Source organism: Marmota marmota, unplaced genomic scaffold (assembly GCF_001458135.2).
Source record: "Marmota marmota marmota unplaced genomic scaffold, marMar, whole genome shotgun sequence".
Classification (NCBI taxonomy): domain Eukaryota; kingdom Metazoa; phylum Chordata; class Mammalia; order Rodentia; family Sciuridae; genus Marmota; species Marmota marmota.
The window spans coordinates 3,504,985-3,523,784 of NW_025999961.1; the positions used below are offsets into that span (position 1 = coordinate 3,504,985).

Below are 18,800 nucleotides of genomic sequence, written 5' to 3' on the forward strand. Positions count from 1 at the left end.
GTCTCATTAAGTTGTCCAGACTGGCCTTGAACTTTCCATCCTCCTGTCTCAGCCACCCAAGGAGCTGAGGTTATGGATATGCGTACCAAGCCTAATATCTTGCCTATTCAAATGAGCTTTTCATCTTTAAAAAAAAAATCAATCCTTACAATATATATATATATATTTATTTATTTATATGTAGTGCTGAGAATCAAACCCAGTGCCTCACACATGCTAGGCAAGTGCCCTGCCACTGAGCCACAACCCCAGCCCCATAACCATTATTCTGTCTTGCATCACCATAGATTAGCTTTGCCTGTTTGTGAACCTTATAAACATTAGTTGTATGGTATGGATATTTTTGCATTTCTTTTTTGCTTACATATTTGGAAGATTCATCTACATTACGTTGTATGTATTAGTGTTCTGTTCTTTTTCATTTCTATAAAATATTTCATTTTATGTACATACCATGGTTTATCTTACTTAGCCAAACTTCTTAATGAACTATCATTTGACATCTCCATTTATTCATTATTTACTTATTCCTCAACCCGTGTACCCATTTTTTTACACCCAGGCCTCCACTCACACATAGAGGTCATCAGTTCACTCGACCTCTTGGCAGCATTTTATTCTATTGTTTTATGTTTCCACTTTCAAATACTTCCTTCTCTGGTTTTTGTTTAACTTGCTCCTTGAATTTTTTCCTTGACCCTCTATTGTTCTATCTCAGTCTCCTCTGATTTCTTCCCCTTTTTCTTTACTTCTTCCTTAAAAGTTGACATTTCTAAGTACTCTCTTCTGAACTCTAAAGTTGGATAGCCAACTACTTCCTCCTCTTGAAGTCTCCCTTGGATATCTTCTAGGTACTTTAGAATCAGTAGGTTGACAACCAGTCTTTTCCTCTTCTGCTTCTTATTACTTCTACCTTTGCCACTCCCAGTTAGTTCTGGTTTTGTTTCCTCTCCATCCATTGTCCTTGGTGAAGTCATAGAAAATTTAAATTTGATCATACCTTTCTTACTATTAAAGAAAATGTTTCTCATTCTTTGGGTATAGTCCAAACTCTGCATAAAGGCTTTAAAGGTCTGTTTTTAGACTCATCTGAAGTCATTTAACACTTTTGTATTTTTTGCTGGTCATTGTGGCCTCCTTTTCTCCTAGGAAGTGCTCTTTCTTGCCTTAGGGCATTTGTTTTCTGTCAAGTTTAATATTACAAAAATAAACAGTCACCTAATAATGTTTATTCAGTATTAACATGTAACTACTCATAACTGTATTTATTACTGAGAATTGCATATTAAATTTGAGATTTATGTATTTCTTGTGTTTTGAAATTATATCGATATATAATTGTTTTGTTTTGTTTTTTATTATATTTTTCCCCCCATCTAGGATTCTCTTACCTTTCATGCAGTCATATGCAAGATCTGGAGGGTTTTCTATCACTGGAAAAATAAAAACTGCACTGATTGAGAATGCAATCTATTATGGCACCTATTTGCTGATTTTTGGAGCATTTTTAATTTATGTAGCTGTAAACCCACGTTTACATTTAGAATGGTAAGAAAAGTAGTGTTCTTAACGTTCTGTGAATGTTTGCACTTTTAAAAATCAATTTTTATCTCATATATACAGGTCATTTCTCAAGAAATATTCCAAAATTTTTTTTATTAATTCCCCCAAAAGAATATTTGAATAATCTCTATTACTAAGAAAGAAAATGTGGAATAGCATCTTTAAATGTAACCAGTAAGTGGTAGATTAATGCTTTGACTAATAGCTATATATTAAAAGTAATAACATTGTTTTTATTTTTTGGTACTGTGGATTGAATCCAGAGGTGCTTTAATACTGAATTATATCCCCAGAACATTTTAGTTTTCATTTTGAGATAGGGTCTTACTAAGTTGCTTAGGGCTTCACTAATTTTCTGAGCTGGCCTTGAACTTGTGATCCATTTGTTTCAGCCTCCCAAGTCTCTGGGACTACAGCATGAATCACTGTGCCCACCTAATAACATTATTTTTAGATAGGACTTCAAATTTTATAAATGAACAAATAGCTGTTTTCTTTTCCTCACCAGAACTTGTAAATATTTGTATCTTTTGTTTTAATTGTAGTTTAAGAGCATATTTGTCCTTAAAGTTATTTTAGATTTAGATATTTCAATGAAATTGAAATCTATTTTGTTTTTATGATGGGTAATGTATGCAAAAAGCCAGGTCTGAAAATTTAGGAATAGAGTAGTAGTGATAAGTGTCACTGTTATGTTCCTGGGATTTGTGTAGATGGGCTTTGACACAAGTTAATTTGAAATTTTTTCAGCCTTCTCTTGGGTAATATTATATAAGAAAGTACCTGGTGAAAAGTATGTTTGTTTGTGAAAATATGTACACATTTTTTTTTTGCCATGAATTATCGTGGGTTCTAATTTTGATTATAATTGAAACAGTATTTCTTATGTTAAAGTCCATTTTTATAGTTGTTTTATCTTTCCATTAAAATATACTTATTTGCTGTGAGTGAAAAAAATAACAGGATTTGAAGGTATATATATAAAAATAATTTTTCCATCTTTTAGGACAGTTTTCTGAAAAAGCATTTAATACTAGTTAGTTTTACTTTGCATTTTTTGTAGGAAGATGTATTTATTATAGCTTTATTATTCTCTTTCTCAGGAACCAACTTCAGACAATTGGAATAGCTGCTGCCAATACATGGGGTCTATTTCTTCTTGTGTTGTTGTTGGGGTATGGCTTGGTGGAAATTCCTCGGTCATATTGGAATGGAGCTAAAAGGGGTTATCTACTTATGAAAACTTATTTCAAGGCAGCCAAACTGATGACAGAGAAAGCAGATGCAGAAGAGAATTTGGAAGATGTTATGGAGGTAAGCATTTTTAAATCTTACAAAAGCAACTTTTCACAAGTATTATGTAACTCCTTTTGGTCACCAAATTTTTGGTTGTTGGTAGCACATGAATGGGCTTCAAAATGCAAATTTGATGATGTCTCTATCAGAATAACTTCTTATTTCATTTAGTGCTAGAGATCAAACCTAGGACCTTACACATGCTAAAGCAAGCAATCTTTTGAGGTGTCATCTTCTTCTGACAAATGTCTGGGAAATTATGTTCAGTAGTATAAGGCTATGTCTGTTGTATTGGGGTACTTTCAATAGTGCCTTCTTTTATGCTCAGAAATTTCCCAGATTAGACAATAAGTTATAAGGTTACTCTAAAATAGTGGAAATGAAGATAGTGATCAGAGGACATTAGTTCCTGAAAGTTTAACCAAAGGCAATCCCACCATGTGGGAAACTGAGAATAATTTGCATGAAAGTTTGTTTCAGCAAGTTTTGTTCTTTATCTGTAATCTTAATTAGGCAATTCATTGTATTCACTTGTAAAATGCAAATTACTTGAACCAACTTCACCTTATTCAAAGTATAATTTGAAAGTCATTACTTTTAGGAATGTACACAAAAATATATAACAAATTATAAAAATTTGCTGTGTTAAATAATAACTTGGTCATGAATTTAAAAGAGGTATTGTAGACATTTTTTTCTCCCAGAAGAAAACATGCCACTTTGGTGATGTTAGTTGCCAATTTAAAACCTCATGTAGAAAGCCTTTCATTCATAAAAGGAGTTAGCATTAACTCCTAAAGTTCTAATATGGCCTACAAAAAATTAATTTGGCCCATGTTTAGCTCTCCAGCCTTATCCCAATCCCCCATCTTCCTTACTCTGGTCACTTTTGGTTACTCAGACTTGCTAATAATGAAACAGTAAACAATTCTTTAGACTTAATATTTATGTAACACTCAACTTTGGTTCCTTAAACTTAATAATGATAATAATAACAAACAGGAAAGACAGTAGAATGAATCAGACATACTTTCCTCTGTTCATATATGAATATACCACCAGTAAAACTGCACATCAATACAACCTCAAGAAAACAGTTTTAGACTTACTGTTTGCCTAAGTCTTTCTAAATACTTGACATATATTAATATACAATTAACCCTGAACAATGGCAGAGGTTAAGGGCGTTGATCCCATGTAATAAAAAATCCACATAACTTTTGACTCCTCAAAAACTTAACTACTGCTATGCATGTGGTACACACCTGTAATCCCAGTGGCTGGGAAGGCTAAGGCAGGAGGATCCCAAGTTCAAAGCCAGCCTTGGTAACTTAGGGAGGCCCTAAGCAATTTAGTGAGACACTGTCTCTAAATAAAATATTAAAAAGGCTATGGATGTGGCTCGGTGATTTAAGCACCTCTTGGTTCAATCCCTGCTACTAAAAAAAACCAAAAACCAAAAAACAAAACCTTAATTACTAGTAGCCTGTTGTTGACCTAAAGTCTTACTAATCACATAAATAATTGATTAACACAAATTTATATGTGTATCATATATGGTGAAATATACACTAGAACCAATGAGAGACCTTTTTTTTACTGAGATATGCAATTTACTGAGAAGAGGAACTGAACAGGGCTACAGGGTTTTAAGTGGATATTCACAACACTTAAGCTCACCTCAACAGCAACAAGAGGTGGTTATGAAATGTATTACAGTCATATATACTACAGTTAATTTTAAGCAATTATGACTTAATACTGTATCTTTACATTTTTAACGTTTTTCATGACTACAAATGGTGCTATGTATGGTCTGTAAGTGTGTGTACATTTGGATGAATTTTGACTTTTTAGAATAAATTTGTATATATTTTATGGTAGTAAATGATAATAGACTATCCTATGTACATTTAATGCATTCATAACAGAACTAACTTTAAAAAATATTTTTTACAATATTTCTAGGCTATGTGGTTCATCTGTGGGTTTTTATTTATTTATTTTTTTTTAAGGAGGGGGGGACTTTATTTATTTATTTATTTATTTTTATGTGGTGCTGAGAATCAAACCCGGGTCCCGCCCATGCTAAGCGAGCACTCTATCACTGAGCCACAATCCCAGCCCTCTGGGTTTTTTTAATTGTTACAAACCTCCAAAAATAAAAAATCTGCATACAAGTGGATCTGAGCAGTTTCAAGGGTCAACTGTATTTAATTAAAACAATAGCTGTAACAGAGTTTATTTTTAATTCCCATTTTATGAAAATTATGCACAGAGAGGTTAAATAACTTTCCTATATATCACACAGCTAGTAAGTGGTAGAACCAGAAATTCTAACTTTAGCTTGTGCTATAATAAAGACTAGCACACTTTTTTCTGTAAAGGCCGGATGGTAAATATTTTAGGCAGTGTGTGCCATATGGTCTCCTGTTTTAACTACTGTCTTTGTAGCATGAAAGCAGCCATAGACAATACATAAATGAATGAGCATTCATGTCTTCCAGTATAAGAACAAATAGTGGACTGGATTTGATCTGATCGGATGACCCCTATCTCTTAATCATTACATTTATTACCTCTCTTTTCTGTCTTTAAGCATGCTTTTCCCACACTCTTGAAATATTCTTGACCTTCTTCAACTAATTTCTTGCTTCATTTTCAGGTCTTAACATAAATGAGAATTCTTCGGGGAAGCCTTCTGTATTAGCATCCTAGGACTGCAATAACAAAAGTACTACAAACTAGGTAGCTTAAATGACAGAAATTTATTGTCTCACAGTTCTAGAGGGTGAAAGTCAAGATCGACACATTGGCAAGTTTGGTTTTTTCTGAAGGCTGTCAGGAAAATCTGCGTCACACCTGCCTTCTAGTTTCTGGCTTGCTTGTAGTCTTTGGTATTCCTTGGATTTTAGATCTCTGCCTTCATCTTTACATGGTGTTCTCCTTGTGTGTCTCTGTGTTCAAGTTCCCCTTTTTATAGATACCAGTTATGAGGGATTAGGGCCCACTATACTCCAGTATGGCCTTGTCTTAATTTAGCTAATTTTATCTGCAACAACCCTATTTCTAATAAGACCACATACTGAGGTACTGGGGATTAGGGCTTTAACATATGAATTGTTAGAAGATACAATTCAATCCCTAGTGCTTTTTCTATTCCCCAGACTCTTAGACCCTCAGCAACCATTTTTTAAGTGAATGAATAAATGAACAAATGAAAGTTTACTGTGGAAAATTTTATGTTGACTTTTCACATTTATTCTCTATAAAATGTAAGAACTGTAGCAAACGTTGATTCAAAAAGTGGGAATAAATATCTAAATATTTGAATATATTTCCTCAAGTCTATGATGAATGTTATCACATTTTTCAAAGAAGATAATTTACGTTTAATAATTTTATGTTTATATTTTGATATACCTGAAAATTTGAAACTGAAGGAAAATTCGAGATATTTGAAAATTTATATTTGATAATATACTGAATGAAATAGATGTTGTTATTAGGTAGGAGCACTTAGAAATAAGGTGTGGAAAATGAAGAAAAAAACATTGGTGCCTTCAATGCTACTTTAGTATTCATAGGTTTAAAGTGGGGGGATTTAAAAAATTGTAGATAAGAGAAAAATTTCCATATGAATAAGAAACACCTCTTTTCTTAATGGATTATAATAGCAGCTGTTTCACATAGATAGCAGAAGCCTTCTCCCTTACCTGTAAAAAAAATGTTTTGAATGTGATTTCATTTGCCCATATACAAGTACTTATTGTCTTTCTGCCATAAGAAGTGCTATGTAGAACTAACAGAATATTAACTGTCTAGAGTGGAAAACTGTATCCTCCCATATAATGTATGGTAAATCTGATGTGAATGATACAAAGAAAATGCTCTAATATGGAGAGCTTTCTTATCTGAATAGTAATCAGAGGAGATGTAGTATGACCTGGTGTGACCTGGGTCTTTAAGGATGAATAGAATTTTGATAGCTAAAAGCATTCCAGTTAAATATCAGAATATTTTAAACCAAATCAAAGTGAACATAGAGTTTATCTTCAAAAGATAAAGTCATAGTTGGGCCTTGAATGCCAAATGGAAAAGTCCAGAATGTATTTTGAAAATAATAAGGAAGCTGGACATGGTGACACGTGCCTATAATCCTAACAGTTCAGGAGGCTGAGGCAGGAGGACCTCCAGTTCAGAGCCAGCCTCAGCAAAAGCAAGGCTCTAAGCAACTGAGTGAGACCCTATTTCTAAATAAAATACAAAATAAGGCTAGGGATGTGGTTCAGTGGTCAAGCACCCCTGAGTTCAATCCCCAGTACCACCCCCCTCCAAAAAAAGAAAGTAATAAGGAACCAATCAATGATACTTTCCAAGCAGGGAAAAGATTCTTAGATATCCACATAATCCCCAAATGCAGTTTTTTCAAAATTACTTTGGTATATTTAAAATATGCATCTCTTTGGAATTTAAAGGTAAAATATTTTATATAGAATATACAGTCAGATTGTGTAGTTCATTTTTCAAAGTAGGATAAAATTGTGCTCAATTACAAACTTTAAGGCAGTTTAATAATAGACAATTAAAATGTAATAATGTTTCAAGGGGTCATTTTAAAAACTCAAGTTTGTTCTTGTCACTCTTGCATTTGGGCCTCACACATTTACCTCAAATTGTTATTAATGCCTTTTAGGAGCACTTTGATTTTCTTCTTCGGCCTAGTGAAGTGCTAGTCAGTACTTTACTCTTATTTTCTCTGTAGTCATGCTGGTTTTATGTTTGTTTGTTTATTTGTTTTTTTCCTGTCTAAAACGATTTGTTCACTTCTACCTGGAGACCTTCGTATTTGCTGTCCTTGTTCTTCTATTTGGAATATTCTTGCCCCTCCTTTTACTTGACTAACTTCTACATATTTTGTTTTATCTAATTTTAAATGAAGTACGGCTGTCTAGTTAGGCCTCAGTAGCCACATTGAAATCATATGCAACTTTATTTTAGTTTACTTTATTTATTTTATTTGTGGTGCTGTGGGTCAAACCCATGGCCTGTGCTAGCCAAGAGTCTACCTCTGAGCTACAACCTGAGCCTGTATTTCACTTTAACTTATCAGTGTATCAGAAAGCCTCCTACAAGAGATTATACCCCCTCAGAGGATTTTACTTTTTTTTGTTTTACAGCAGTTTCCACATCATTTCTACTTGACTAATGTCTGTTTTCTTCATTAAGCTAAGTTCCTTGACAGGAGCAGTGTCTGTTGGTATAGATTATTCCTAGAGTATGCATATACTAAATTTTGACGGACAGTGCCAGGTAACCCTCCAAATAGATTATATCACTTTTTACTGCATATGGAGGGCCTGTTTCCTTACACTCTTATGTCACTACATAATGTCAAGTTTTTTAATTCTGCAGGAAAGCTCTTTTTTAAAAATTATTATTTGTTTATAGTAAGCTTGAACATTATAATTGCAATTATAAACCAATTGTATTTCTTCTGTATTCTTATTTTTTCTATTTAGTAATAAGAGCTATTCATATATTAAGGATGGTGATTCTTTGTCATATAAATTAAATATTTTTTCATAACTTTTTCTGCCTCTAGTTCTCTATCCCTTGAAGCCCTTCTCTGCCTTATAGTCCCAATGTTCTTTTTTTTTAAATTTTTTTTAGTTGTTGATGGACCTTTATTTTATTCATTTATTTATATGTGGTACTGAGAATTGAACCCAGTGCCTCACACATGTGAGACAAGCACTTTACCACTGAGCCACAATCCTAGCCACCAATATTCTTTTTAACATCCTGCTCAGTTCCCTCTTAACTTCCAGATTGTGATATGGAGTTTCTTCTGCCTGAAATAGTGGTTCTAACTCTTGTTTTTATTTCATGAATATTATTGAATATTTCTTAGGAACTACTAGTTCATAATTGTTTTTAGTAAGCTTGAATATCTTTTTAGACATTTATGGATCAATTGTATTTCTTCTGTATTCTCATTTTTTGTGTATCTGCCTGGACACAGTGACATATGCCTAAAATCCTAGTGACTCAGGAAACTGAGTCAGAAGGCTAGCAAGTTCAAGCCAGCAAGACCCCGTCTTAAAATTAAAAAATAAAAGGGCTAGGGATGTAGCTCAGTAGCAGACCAACCCTGGGAGTTCAATTCCCAGTACGGTTATAAAAAAAAAAAAAAATCCTCTTCCTAACTCTTTTTATACCTTTCATTAAATTTAATTATCTTACCACTACATTATAATTTGAGTCAAAGATTGACAATGCAATGTCTTCCAACCTTGCTATTCTGTATGTATTATGGTCACCTTATAGCCACCACAGTGCTGACATGGGGTGATCTTAATAAACAAGTATGAGATGAATCAATCAATTGTGGCTGCTCTAGAGCATTCTCCTATTGGAAACATCAGGTGCTTTGTGACATGTGTAGTCTTTTTCTTTGGTTTCTTCACTGTATTTTAGATAAATGAAATGATTCATCTTGATGAGTACAATGGAGTAATACAGTCCTGTTCTTAGGATCAGTTTATCAGATCCTTTGTGAACATTTTAAATAATGTTTAATCATCTTTGTATATTAAGTAAGCAAATGATAAGGGAATAAATCTAGAAAGTAATAAAAAGTGAGTGAATAGATACAATTCAGTTGCCTTATACTTTTGCGTGTCTTTTTAAGAACTCTTATTCAGTAAAAAAACAAAACAAACAAAAAACTGTGTAATGCTAAGTAATTTGAGTTGAAACTAAACTTGTAAAGTTTTAGTAAGCTTGAAATGTCTCACCTCTAGAAATGGAAATATTCTTATTCCTCTTGTTCTTGTTATAGGAGGTTCGTAAAGTGAATGAAAGCATCAAGTATAACCACCCATTGAGAAAATGTGTTGATACAATACTTAAAAAGGTAATTTTAAAATATATAATTACATAATATATAAATTAATATGTAATAACAACAAAAGCATCATAAAAGTATAAAAATGTCTATGGTTCAGGTCTTCTCAGTGCATTTTCATGGAAATATTAACCATAAACCAGTAGTAATTTGTACATAGACTTTTTCCTCTTGTTATTATAAGTTTAATGTTAATTATTGACAATATTTTCTACTAAAACATGAAGATAGAGTTAATATTGAGTTATGTAAAATAATTGCTATGACACAGTGTTGGAGATAAACCTTTAAGGTGCCATTGTATATAAGCACTGAAGGCCTTTCTTTTATAAGAAAATAAACTGGGGCTGGGGTTGTGGCTCAGGAGTAGAGCACTCACCTAGCTTGTGCAAGGCCCTGGATTTGATCCTCAGCACCACATAAAAATAAATAAATAAAATAAGTGTATTGTGTCCAACTACAACTAAAAAATAAACATTAAAAAAAAGAAAATAAACTAACCTCTATAATTTCTTGCAACTAGCTTTCTAAATGTTATTTTACAATATAATCAATCACGAAATAACTGACATTATGAAGTATATAGTAAGTATTTAATAAGAAACCATATAATTAAGGTTTTGATTCGGTGGTATTGAGTTACAGGTATTCATATACTTCCAAACACAGTTCTTTGTGGTTCCCCAGTTGTCTTTTATGCAGCCTGAGAACCACTGAAATATGTCTTTTCCTATTGTACTGATTGTTAGCTAGTGTTACTTTGGCTATTTTAGTCATAGGAATAAATTTTCTGACCATTTTTCTTGTAATTGTAAGTTTTTGAGACCTATTTAGAGAGGTTAACTAACTTGCCCAAATTCATATAGGTAATAAGTGACCAGTAGTATGGCAGATACCCCAGATCCTACATGTGTTTCTCTATATTGTGCCTTTCAAAACTTCAGCACCTTGGATTTCTTGTAATGTTTTTCATGATTTAGCTAGAAAAATAATTGACATTTTTTTCAGATGCTTATTTAGCATACACCTTTCAAATACTATTTGCTTCATGTAGGTAAACTTACCTACAATTAAGGTAAGTTTGCCTCTACCATTGTCTCGACCATTCCCCAGCTAGTATATCTGAGATAAAGATTAATGTTAATAGAGGTGAGAAGAAGCTGATCACATTTTTTAAAAAAGTTGAGCAAGTGAAAATCTATTCAGAGATGCCAATAAAGGAAGAAAATGTTTTCAAGAAAATTAAAGATGCCCAAGAATGAAAGATTTTTTAATAAAAATAAATTTTCATCTTTTATAATTAATATTTTAAAAATCTGTTTTCTTTTTAGTGTCCTACAGAGTATCAGGAAAAAATGGGTAGGAACATGGATGATTATGAAGATTTTGATGAAAAGCGTAATACCTATCCAAGTGAAAAGAGTCTGGTAAAATTACATAAACAGGTAACTTAAATAATTAATTATAGCTCTTTCTCTTTCAGTTAGATTTGCAATTATAAATCAACTAGATTTATAATTATTGCACACAAAAAATAAATTTTGATTGAATTCATATCTAAAATTTCTTTCCATACTATACATATCATTGTTCTTTGAAATGTGTTAACTTTGTGCTTCCAGACAGTGGTACCCTGGGCAATTGAGGAATAAGGATTAGAACTGTTACAGTCTATGGAACTATCATATCATAAAAGAAAAAATTTTTGACCCTGCATAGTAAATACCACTAGTATGTTCATGTTGTGACCAAAATAAAATAAAATAAATAAAAATTAAAAATGCTCACTAGCATTTTTAGCATCATAGCAAGAAGCACCATGTCACTTTGTCCTCTTATTGGTGATCATTAGGTTGACACACTATTCTCTCAGACACATTCACCCCCTTATCTTTTTTAGGTGATTTATTCAGTTCAGAGGCACCGTCGAACTCAAGTACAATGGCAGATTCTCTTGGAACAGGCATTTTATCTAGAAGATGTAGCGAAAAATGAAACTAGTGCAACTCATCAGTTTGTTCACACCTTTCAATCACCAGAGCCTGAAAATCGATTTATCCAGTATTTTTATAATCCTACAGTTGGTATGGAATTTCATATAAATTTCAAAGTTTAGTAGTATTTTTTCTACAGGAAAAAGTGCATATTTTCTCAGTGCAAAGCTGAATTTTACTTGTATTATTTAGTTTATACCATGTGGTAATATGGGGTAACTATTTTACTTGTAAAAATATATTATCTGAGCTGGGGTTGTAGCTCAGTGATAGAGCACTTGCCTAGCATGTGTGAGGCACTGGGTTTGATTCTCAGCACTGAATATAATAAATAAAGTCCATTGACAACTAAAAAAATACTAAAAAAAAAATTTATCATATCCATTAGTTTCCAGTGTTACTTCAAAAATGATTAAATTCTAAAATGTATTACAAAAATATATGTAATATCCCAAGCATATTATATATGATATATATTTAAACTAATTATAATTTTAAGCAACTATAAATCACCAGCTTGAGTCATATTGACATACTACTAAAATATCCCCTAAGAAATCCTCTTTGATTATTTACATTCTAGTATTTTTTTTTTAAAGAGAGAGAGAGTGAGAGAGAATTTTTTAATATTTATTTTTTAGTTTTCGGCAGGCACAACATCTTTGTTTGTATGTAGTACTGAGGATCGAACCCGGGCCGCACACATGCCAGGCGAGCATGCTACCGCTTGAGCCACATCCCCAGCCCCCTACATTCTAGTCTTATTTGTGAAGACTAGAGAAAAATTAGAAATGCCCAAGAATGAAAGATTTTTAATAAAAATAACTTTTATAATTAAAGTTTTCAAAATCTGTTTTCTTTTTTAAATATTTTTTTTTAGTTTAGACCTTTATTTTATTCATTTATTTATATGTGGTGCTGAGAATCGAACCCAGTGCCTCACACATGTCAGGCAAGTGCTCTACCACTGAGCCACAACTCTAGCCCCTGTTTTTTTTTCAGTGCCCTCCAGAGTATTGGGAAAAAATTAGTAGGAGCATGTATCCTACCATAAAGTCTCCTTTAATCTTTAATGTTTTTAGTCTTTGTGTTTTATAACTGAGGTGTTTGTGGAAAGTACAGGCCAGCTGTTTATTCAATGTCCCTGAATTTGAGTTTGATATGTCTCATGATTAGATGTAGGTTATGCATTTTGAGCAGAAATACCATAGCAAAGATAACATGCTCTTCTTAGTGCGTCATAGCAAGAAGCACCATGTCACTTTGTCCCCTTACTGGTGATCATTTGGTCAGGGTATGTCTGCAAGATCCATCCACTGTAAAATTGCTATTTTTCTTTTTATAATTATCTTGTTGGGAGAGATTGTGAAATATTGTCAAAACCCTTTTACTCCTCTAGTTTTCCTAATTGTATTTTTTCTTTAATTTTCCAGAATGGTACTGGGAATGTCTTTTGCGACCATGGTTTTACAGGATACTTGCTGTGGTTTTGTCTATCTTCTCTGTGATTGTTGTGTGGTCAGAGTGCACATTCTTTAGCACAACTCCTGTCTTATCCCTCTTTGCAGTCTTCATACAGCTGGCAGAAAGAACTTACAATTATATTTATATTGAGGTCAGTTTATTTCATATCTGTCATAAAATACATGTCTGTTCATAGCATAATCCTTAACTATTGTATCTTTTCTCATACGTTTCTTCCAGTAATAATAAAACCAGTGAAGTTTCCCACAATGTTATTAGTCATACTTCCAAAAATGAACTTCTTCAATTTACCCAGAGTATAAGACACTAAGAGCTGTATTTGAGGAGAGCTAGTGAAAAATTGTTTTATGAGAATGCTTTGATCCACTTTATGCCAATGAAGCTACATAACTTATAATCTTCATGTGAAGAGTTGCCAAGGGAATGGGAAAACAGGCTCACTTCAGGAGGTAGATTTGAAATTTATGGGTCTAGGATGTTGAACTGGTTGAAATGTAGATTATTTTTATATAATTTCATTTTCTTAGGTGATTTTTAAAAACTACTTTATTGTATTTTAATTTTAGGACATCAATAAGTATTAGGAAATGAACGGTAATGCTTATTATAGTATATAAAATAATAAAGTCCGTTAGTCTTAAACTGTTCTGTTTTTGTTTTTTTCAGATTGCTTGCTTTCTGTCTATCTTCTTCCTAAGTATCTGTGTTTATTCTACTGTATTTAGGATTCGTGTATTTAACTATTATTACTTGGCTTCACATCACCAGACTGATGCTTACAGTCTTCTTTTCAGTGGCATGTAAGTTGGATTGAGTTTAGAAATAAGAGAAATATATCCATTGCATGCATTATAATGGACCTCTTTTATTGTTTTTTTATGGATGTTGCATATATTTCTATGATATGATTGATAAGGCTTTAAGTATTGAATAATGTTTGTTGATTCACAGATAAATCCTCCTTGAGGTTTAAGGTTAAACTAGGTGTGTTAGTCAGCTTGTCATTGCTGTGATCAAGATTTGTGACAAGAACAACTTAGAGAAGGAAAAGTTTATTTTGGGCTCATAGTTTCAGAAGTCTCAGTCATCTCTGTTCATGGTCAGCAGACTCCAATTCTGTGGGCCCGAAGTGAGGCAGAACATCATGCTGTGAGGTCATGGAGGAGGAAAACTATTCTGTTCATGGAAGCTGGGAAACAGAGAGAGAGAGAGAGAGAGAGCGCCAAGGACAAAGTATAATCCTCAAGGGCAAGTCCCCAGTGACTTTCTTCCTCCAGATACACCCCACTGTTCACAGTTACCACCAGTAATTCATTTATATTATTAATCCATCAAATGGATTAATCCATTTATTAGGTTTCAGCTCTCATCATCTAATCATTTCATTTCTAGAGCTTTGCAACATGAGCTTTTCAAGGAGCATCTCATATTTAAACCACAATGTTACATATCCCAGATTACAAAGGAGAAGTAAGACATAGTGAGCTTGAATTTACCAATTAGAGATTCAGTATGTAGATAAATAAGTGATAGAAACAATTGAAAGTTTATAAATATTAATTCATACTTAGAGAATATTCACAGAATCAGTGGCCTAAACTGAATTGAAGAATATAAAGAAAACCAACAGGAATAATTTTTCCTGAGGAATTTAGAGTTTAGAGAAATGGCTCTAGGTTGGGCTGGGTTGCACAATCTATTATGTATTTTCAAATCAGTCATTTGAGGCATTTCTAAGGGTGGGGCTCAAAGATGTTCACTCACCACAAAAGAGCTTCCTCATAATACCTCTCTATATTCTCGTTTCTTCTTTCTTCCCACACTCAATTCTCTACATATGAAGTTTTGTAGGGTACTTTTTAAAACTAAGCAACCCTTTATACTCACTAAACCTGTGAGAATGAACATTTTGATGCAACTTTAGATCTTTTATGTACAGAGTACCATACCCCTTGAGAATGTTACTGTCATTGCCATGCTGTGAGATACATTGCACAGATAGTAGAGTTAAAAGAGGTGCATACAAAGGAACTTCACAAATTATGGGATACCACTGTGACAAGGAGCCTGCCTGTAGTTTTGACATGTAGATTTTGATGGTTTTAAGGGGGATATGATTAATAGGATTTTCAGAATGTCTCCCAAGTGACTAAGGGATGTTCATGTTAAAAATTCAAAATGTATATGGTGCAAATAAATGAATACTATAGCTATAATGATTTGAAATGTTTTTAGTACATTCAATGTAATATAAAATATCTTTTGCTGCACTATTTTTTATATTTTCTGGTTTTAAAAAATATTTACTGCAGGTTATTTTGCCGCTTGACTCCTCCTTTATGTCTTAATTTCTTGGGTCTGACCCATATGGATTCATCCATCTCTCACAAGAATACTCAACCAACTGCTTATACATCTGTAAGTATGGCCAGAAAACAGAATTCATTATCTCTATGAGAGATCATTATTGTAAACTTTCTTTTAATGCTGGCAAAAATGTACTATAGCACTTTTAAACTCATTTTTGTGACTGAAAATTTCTCCTGCTGAGTGTGGTAATAGACATTTGTAATCCCAATTACTTGGGAGAAGAGGCAGGAGGATCTCAAGTTCAAGGCTAGCCTGGGCAACTTAGTGAGACCCTGTCTCAAAATAAAAAAGGGCAGGGAATAGAGCCCAGTAGTATACTCCCCACTCCTGGATTTAATCCCTAGTACCATTGGAAAAAAAAAAAAAAATTGAACTTTTTCTTAATAATGTATATGTGATTACTAATGCTGACTGGATAAAAGTGATTTTGCTTTTCATCATAAAAAAATGGTTTTTTTGTACATAAGTTGTCTATCAGAAGGGTATCCAAAGACCTGACCTATAGAATATTAACCTTAATAAGACTATTAAAAACTTAAGAGAAAATTTGGATTAAAAAAACAAAATTTTTAAAAATTTGACCGCTTAGTGTATTGCTTCTATTTTTTGATAAATTCAGTTTATTAATCTGACTATGGTTGTAGGTAAATTTTCTAATGACAAGAAGGAATGAAAAATATAGAACTATGCTGATTTAACTTACTTTTTTCTTGCTCTTCAGATTATGGGTTCCATGAAAGTTTTATCCTTTATTGCAGATGGATTCTATATATATTATCCTATGTTAGTGGTAATTCTCTGCATTGCTACTTATTTTAGGTAAGAAGCTTAACATTACTTTTCTCATATTCATAGTTGTATTGGGGTATCTTTTCTTTTTAAAACTTTAAAAAACATTTATTGGTTGGGTTTTAGTTGTTTGCTTTATTTTGGTTTTGGGGGAGCTGGGATAGTTTGAAGGGACTGCTTGAGTGATCAGGTCTGGTTCTCCCTCTGAGGATATTTTAAAGAAAAGGGAGGTAGAGTTATTTTACTACAGTTATTCAGGCTACACAATGGTAGGGTTAATTACAGAATATTAACTTCTAAATCCTGATCTTTGACACCGACAGCCAGTATAGCTTACAAAACCCTTCAGCTTGTCCAGCTTCTTTCCAATAACATAATTTAGGGCTTTCCAGATAATTATTGCTGGATTTCTAGATTCCTCAGGTCATGGTCAGTGCAAAAGGTCGGGTGAGGAACAATTATAGTCAGGAAAAAAACATAGGGTTATGGAAGAAATTCTCCCTTAGTTTTCTTTTGTGAGATTAGAGAGAAAGGTGGAATCTTGGCTGGAATTCAAAAGGAGTTAATAGACAGTTGTGTGTGACTTCTCATACCCTATCTTATCTACTTTCATATGTCAGGTATCTGCACCCTATATTGTATGTATTCTGTCTGCCCTCTCTGTGTAAGTGTTCCACAACACACCCAAAATATCACTTTAGCAAAAATGTCTTATTAATGTTAATCAGTTCGATTCTCTAATGAAAACAACATTTGTCTACCTGTTTTTCATTTAAATTTTCCAATATCACTACATAGTTATTGTAAATAATATTTACTAATAGGTAAAGAATAAATGGATATTTTTTTAAATAAATTCTTTGTTGAATTTTAAAAGGTATTTATATTTTATCTTCTCATAAGATTGAACCCAGGAGCTCTTTATCACTAAGCCACATCCATTTTTTTTTTTTTATTTTTTTATTTTTTATGAGGCATGGTCTCACTAAGTTGCTTAGGGCTTCACTATGTTGTTGAGATTTGCCTCGGACTTGGAATCCTTCTGCTTTAGCCTCTCGAGTTGCCAAGATTACAGGCGTGTGCCACCATGCCCCACAAAGACTATAGTTTAAATTATGTTGTTAATAACAACTGATAGCAAATCTGATATTTTGAGTTTTTCCTTTAAGGTAGAAAGGACAAAAACAAATTTATAATTCAAAAATGAATTATTAAAAGAAGAGACTAATCATACTTTGTATGTCTAAAACTAAGTTTTGATGATATGCTTATTCATTTTAAAAACTTATAAAACTATCAGTGGAACATTAAGTACTTGTGATACATAAGTGATGTATTTTCATGTCAGTAGTTATGTTAGAAGTATTAGTATTTTGAGATGAGATGATTATATGGATCAAGGGATAAGGAGTAGAATAGTACTCTGTCTACTATAAAATCTTAAAAGGAATCATTATGTCTAAAAATTAAAAAGAATTATTAAAAGTGTTTTTCTGGAGTTGGGATGAACATTGAATGTCTTTTTATATTTAAGTAAGAGATCAGGAGCTGGAGTTGTAGATCAGTGCTAGAGAGCTCTTGCCTACCATGTGCAGCATTGGGTTTGATCCCAGCACCACGTAAAAATAAATAAATAAAATAAAGGTATTATATCCATTTAGAACTAAAAAAAAAAAAATTAAAAAAAGTCATATTCCTCAATTTTTAAATTATCTCATAAAATAAATATTGTGTTATAGAAATGTATGAAGTGATATCTTACTGACACTTATATGTAACTTGACTTTATAGGTCCATTTTCATTTGTAGTGCTGTCACAGTTTAATTCTTATACTAGGAGCAGAAAAGCCAGACCCACAGATAATGTTCAGATTTATTTGCCCAGACAGAGTTAGGTTGTTTCCTGGCACTTTAGACAAAGACCTTTCCAGAAACTAGTTTCATGCTTCTCATTCCCTCCAAAGATATGAAGAGGTTAAGGAAGTATTTAAAGTCACAGAATTAACATAATTATCTACCTGAAAGCCTAATTTCACTCAATGGTAATTTGTATAAAATATTCTTTATATTGAAACATGCATATGTATTCTGAATTAGCCAGATATTTACACATTTAATGTAAATGGTAGATCTTCACTTCAACTACCTGTTTTTCCTTCTTCATACACTTAATTTTCATCCTTGCCTCTTTCTTCCCCTTTTGCCTCTGGAATTCAGGTTTCTGCAATTAAAAGCACATCAGGGACTGGGGCTGTAGCTCAGTGATAACGTGCTTGCCTCACATGTATGAGGCACTGGGTTTGATCCTCAAAAATAAATAAAGATACTGTGTGTCTATCTACAACTAAAATATATATATATATATATATATATATATATATATATATATATAT

At 32.7% G+C, this 18,800-nt stretch overlaps 1 protein-coding gene across 1 annotated transcript in view; it reads left to right on the forward strand.

Annotated features, from left to right (window-relative positions):
- Positions 1 to 18,800, forward strand: part of Lmbrd2 (LMBR1 domain containing 2) — a 47,999-nt gene that overhangs the window by 13,299 nt on the left and 15,900 nt on the right. Inside the window, exons 5-13 of the mRNA XM_015496364.2 lie at positions 1,381 to 1,548; positions 2,667 to 2,877; positions 9,704 to 9,778; positions 11,101 to 11,214; positions 11,670 to 11,853; positions 13,197 to 13,378; positions 13,915 to 14,048; positions 15,561 to 15,666; positions 16,340 to 16,437. Of these exons, the coding sequence (XP_015351850.1) occupies positions 1,381 to 1,548; positions 2,667 to 2,877; positions 9,704 to 9,778; positions 11,101 to 11,214; positions 11,670 to 11,853; positions 13,197 to 13,378; positions 13,915 to 14,048; positions 15,561 to 15,666; positions 16,340 to 16,437 (1,272 nt within the window). The remainder of the gene's footprint in view (positions 1 to 1,380; positions 1,549 to 2,666; positions 2,878 to 9,703; positions 9,779 to 11,100; positions 11,215 to 11,669; positions 11,854 to 13,196; positions 13,379 to 13,914; positions 14,049 to 15,560; positions 15,667 to 16,339; positions 16,438 to 18,800) is intronic.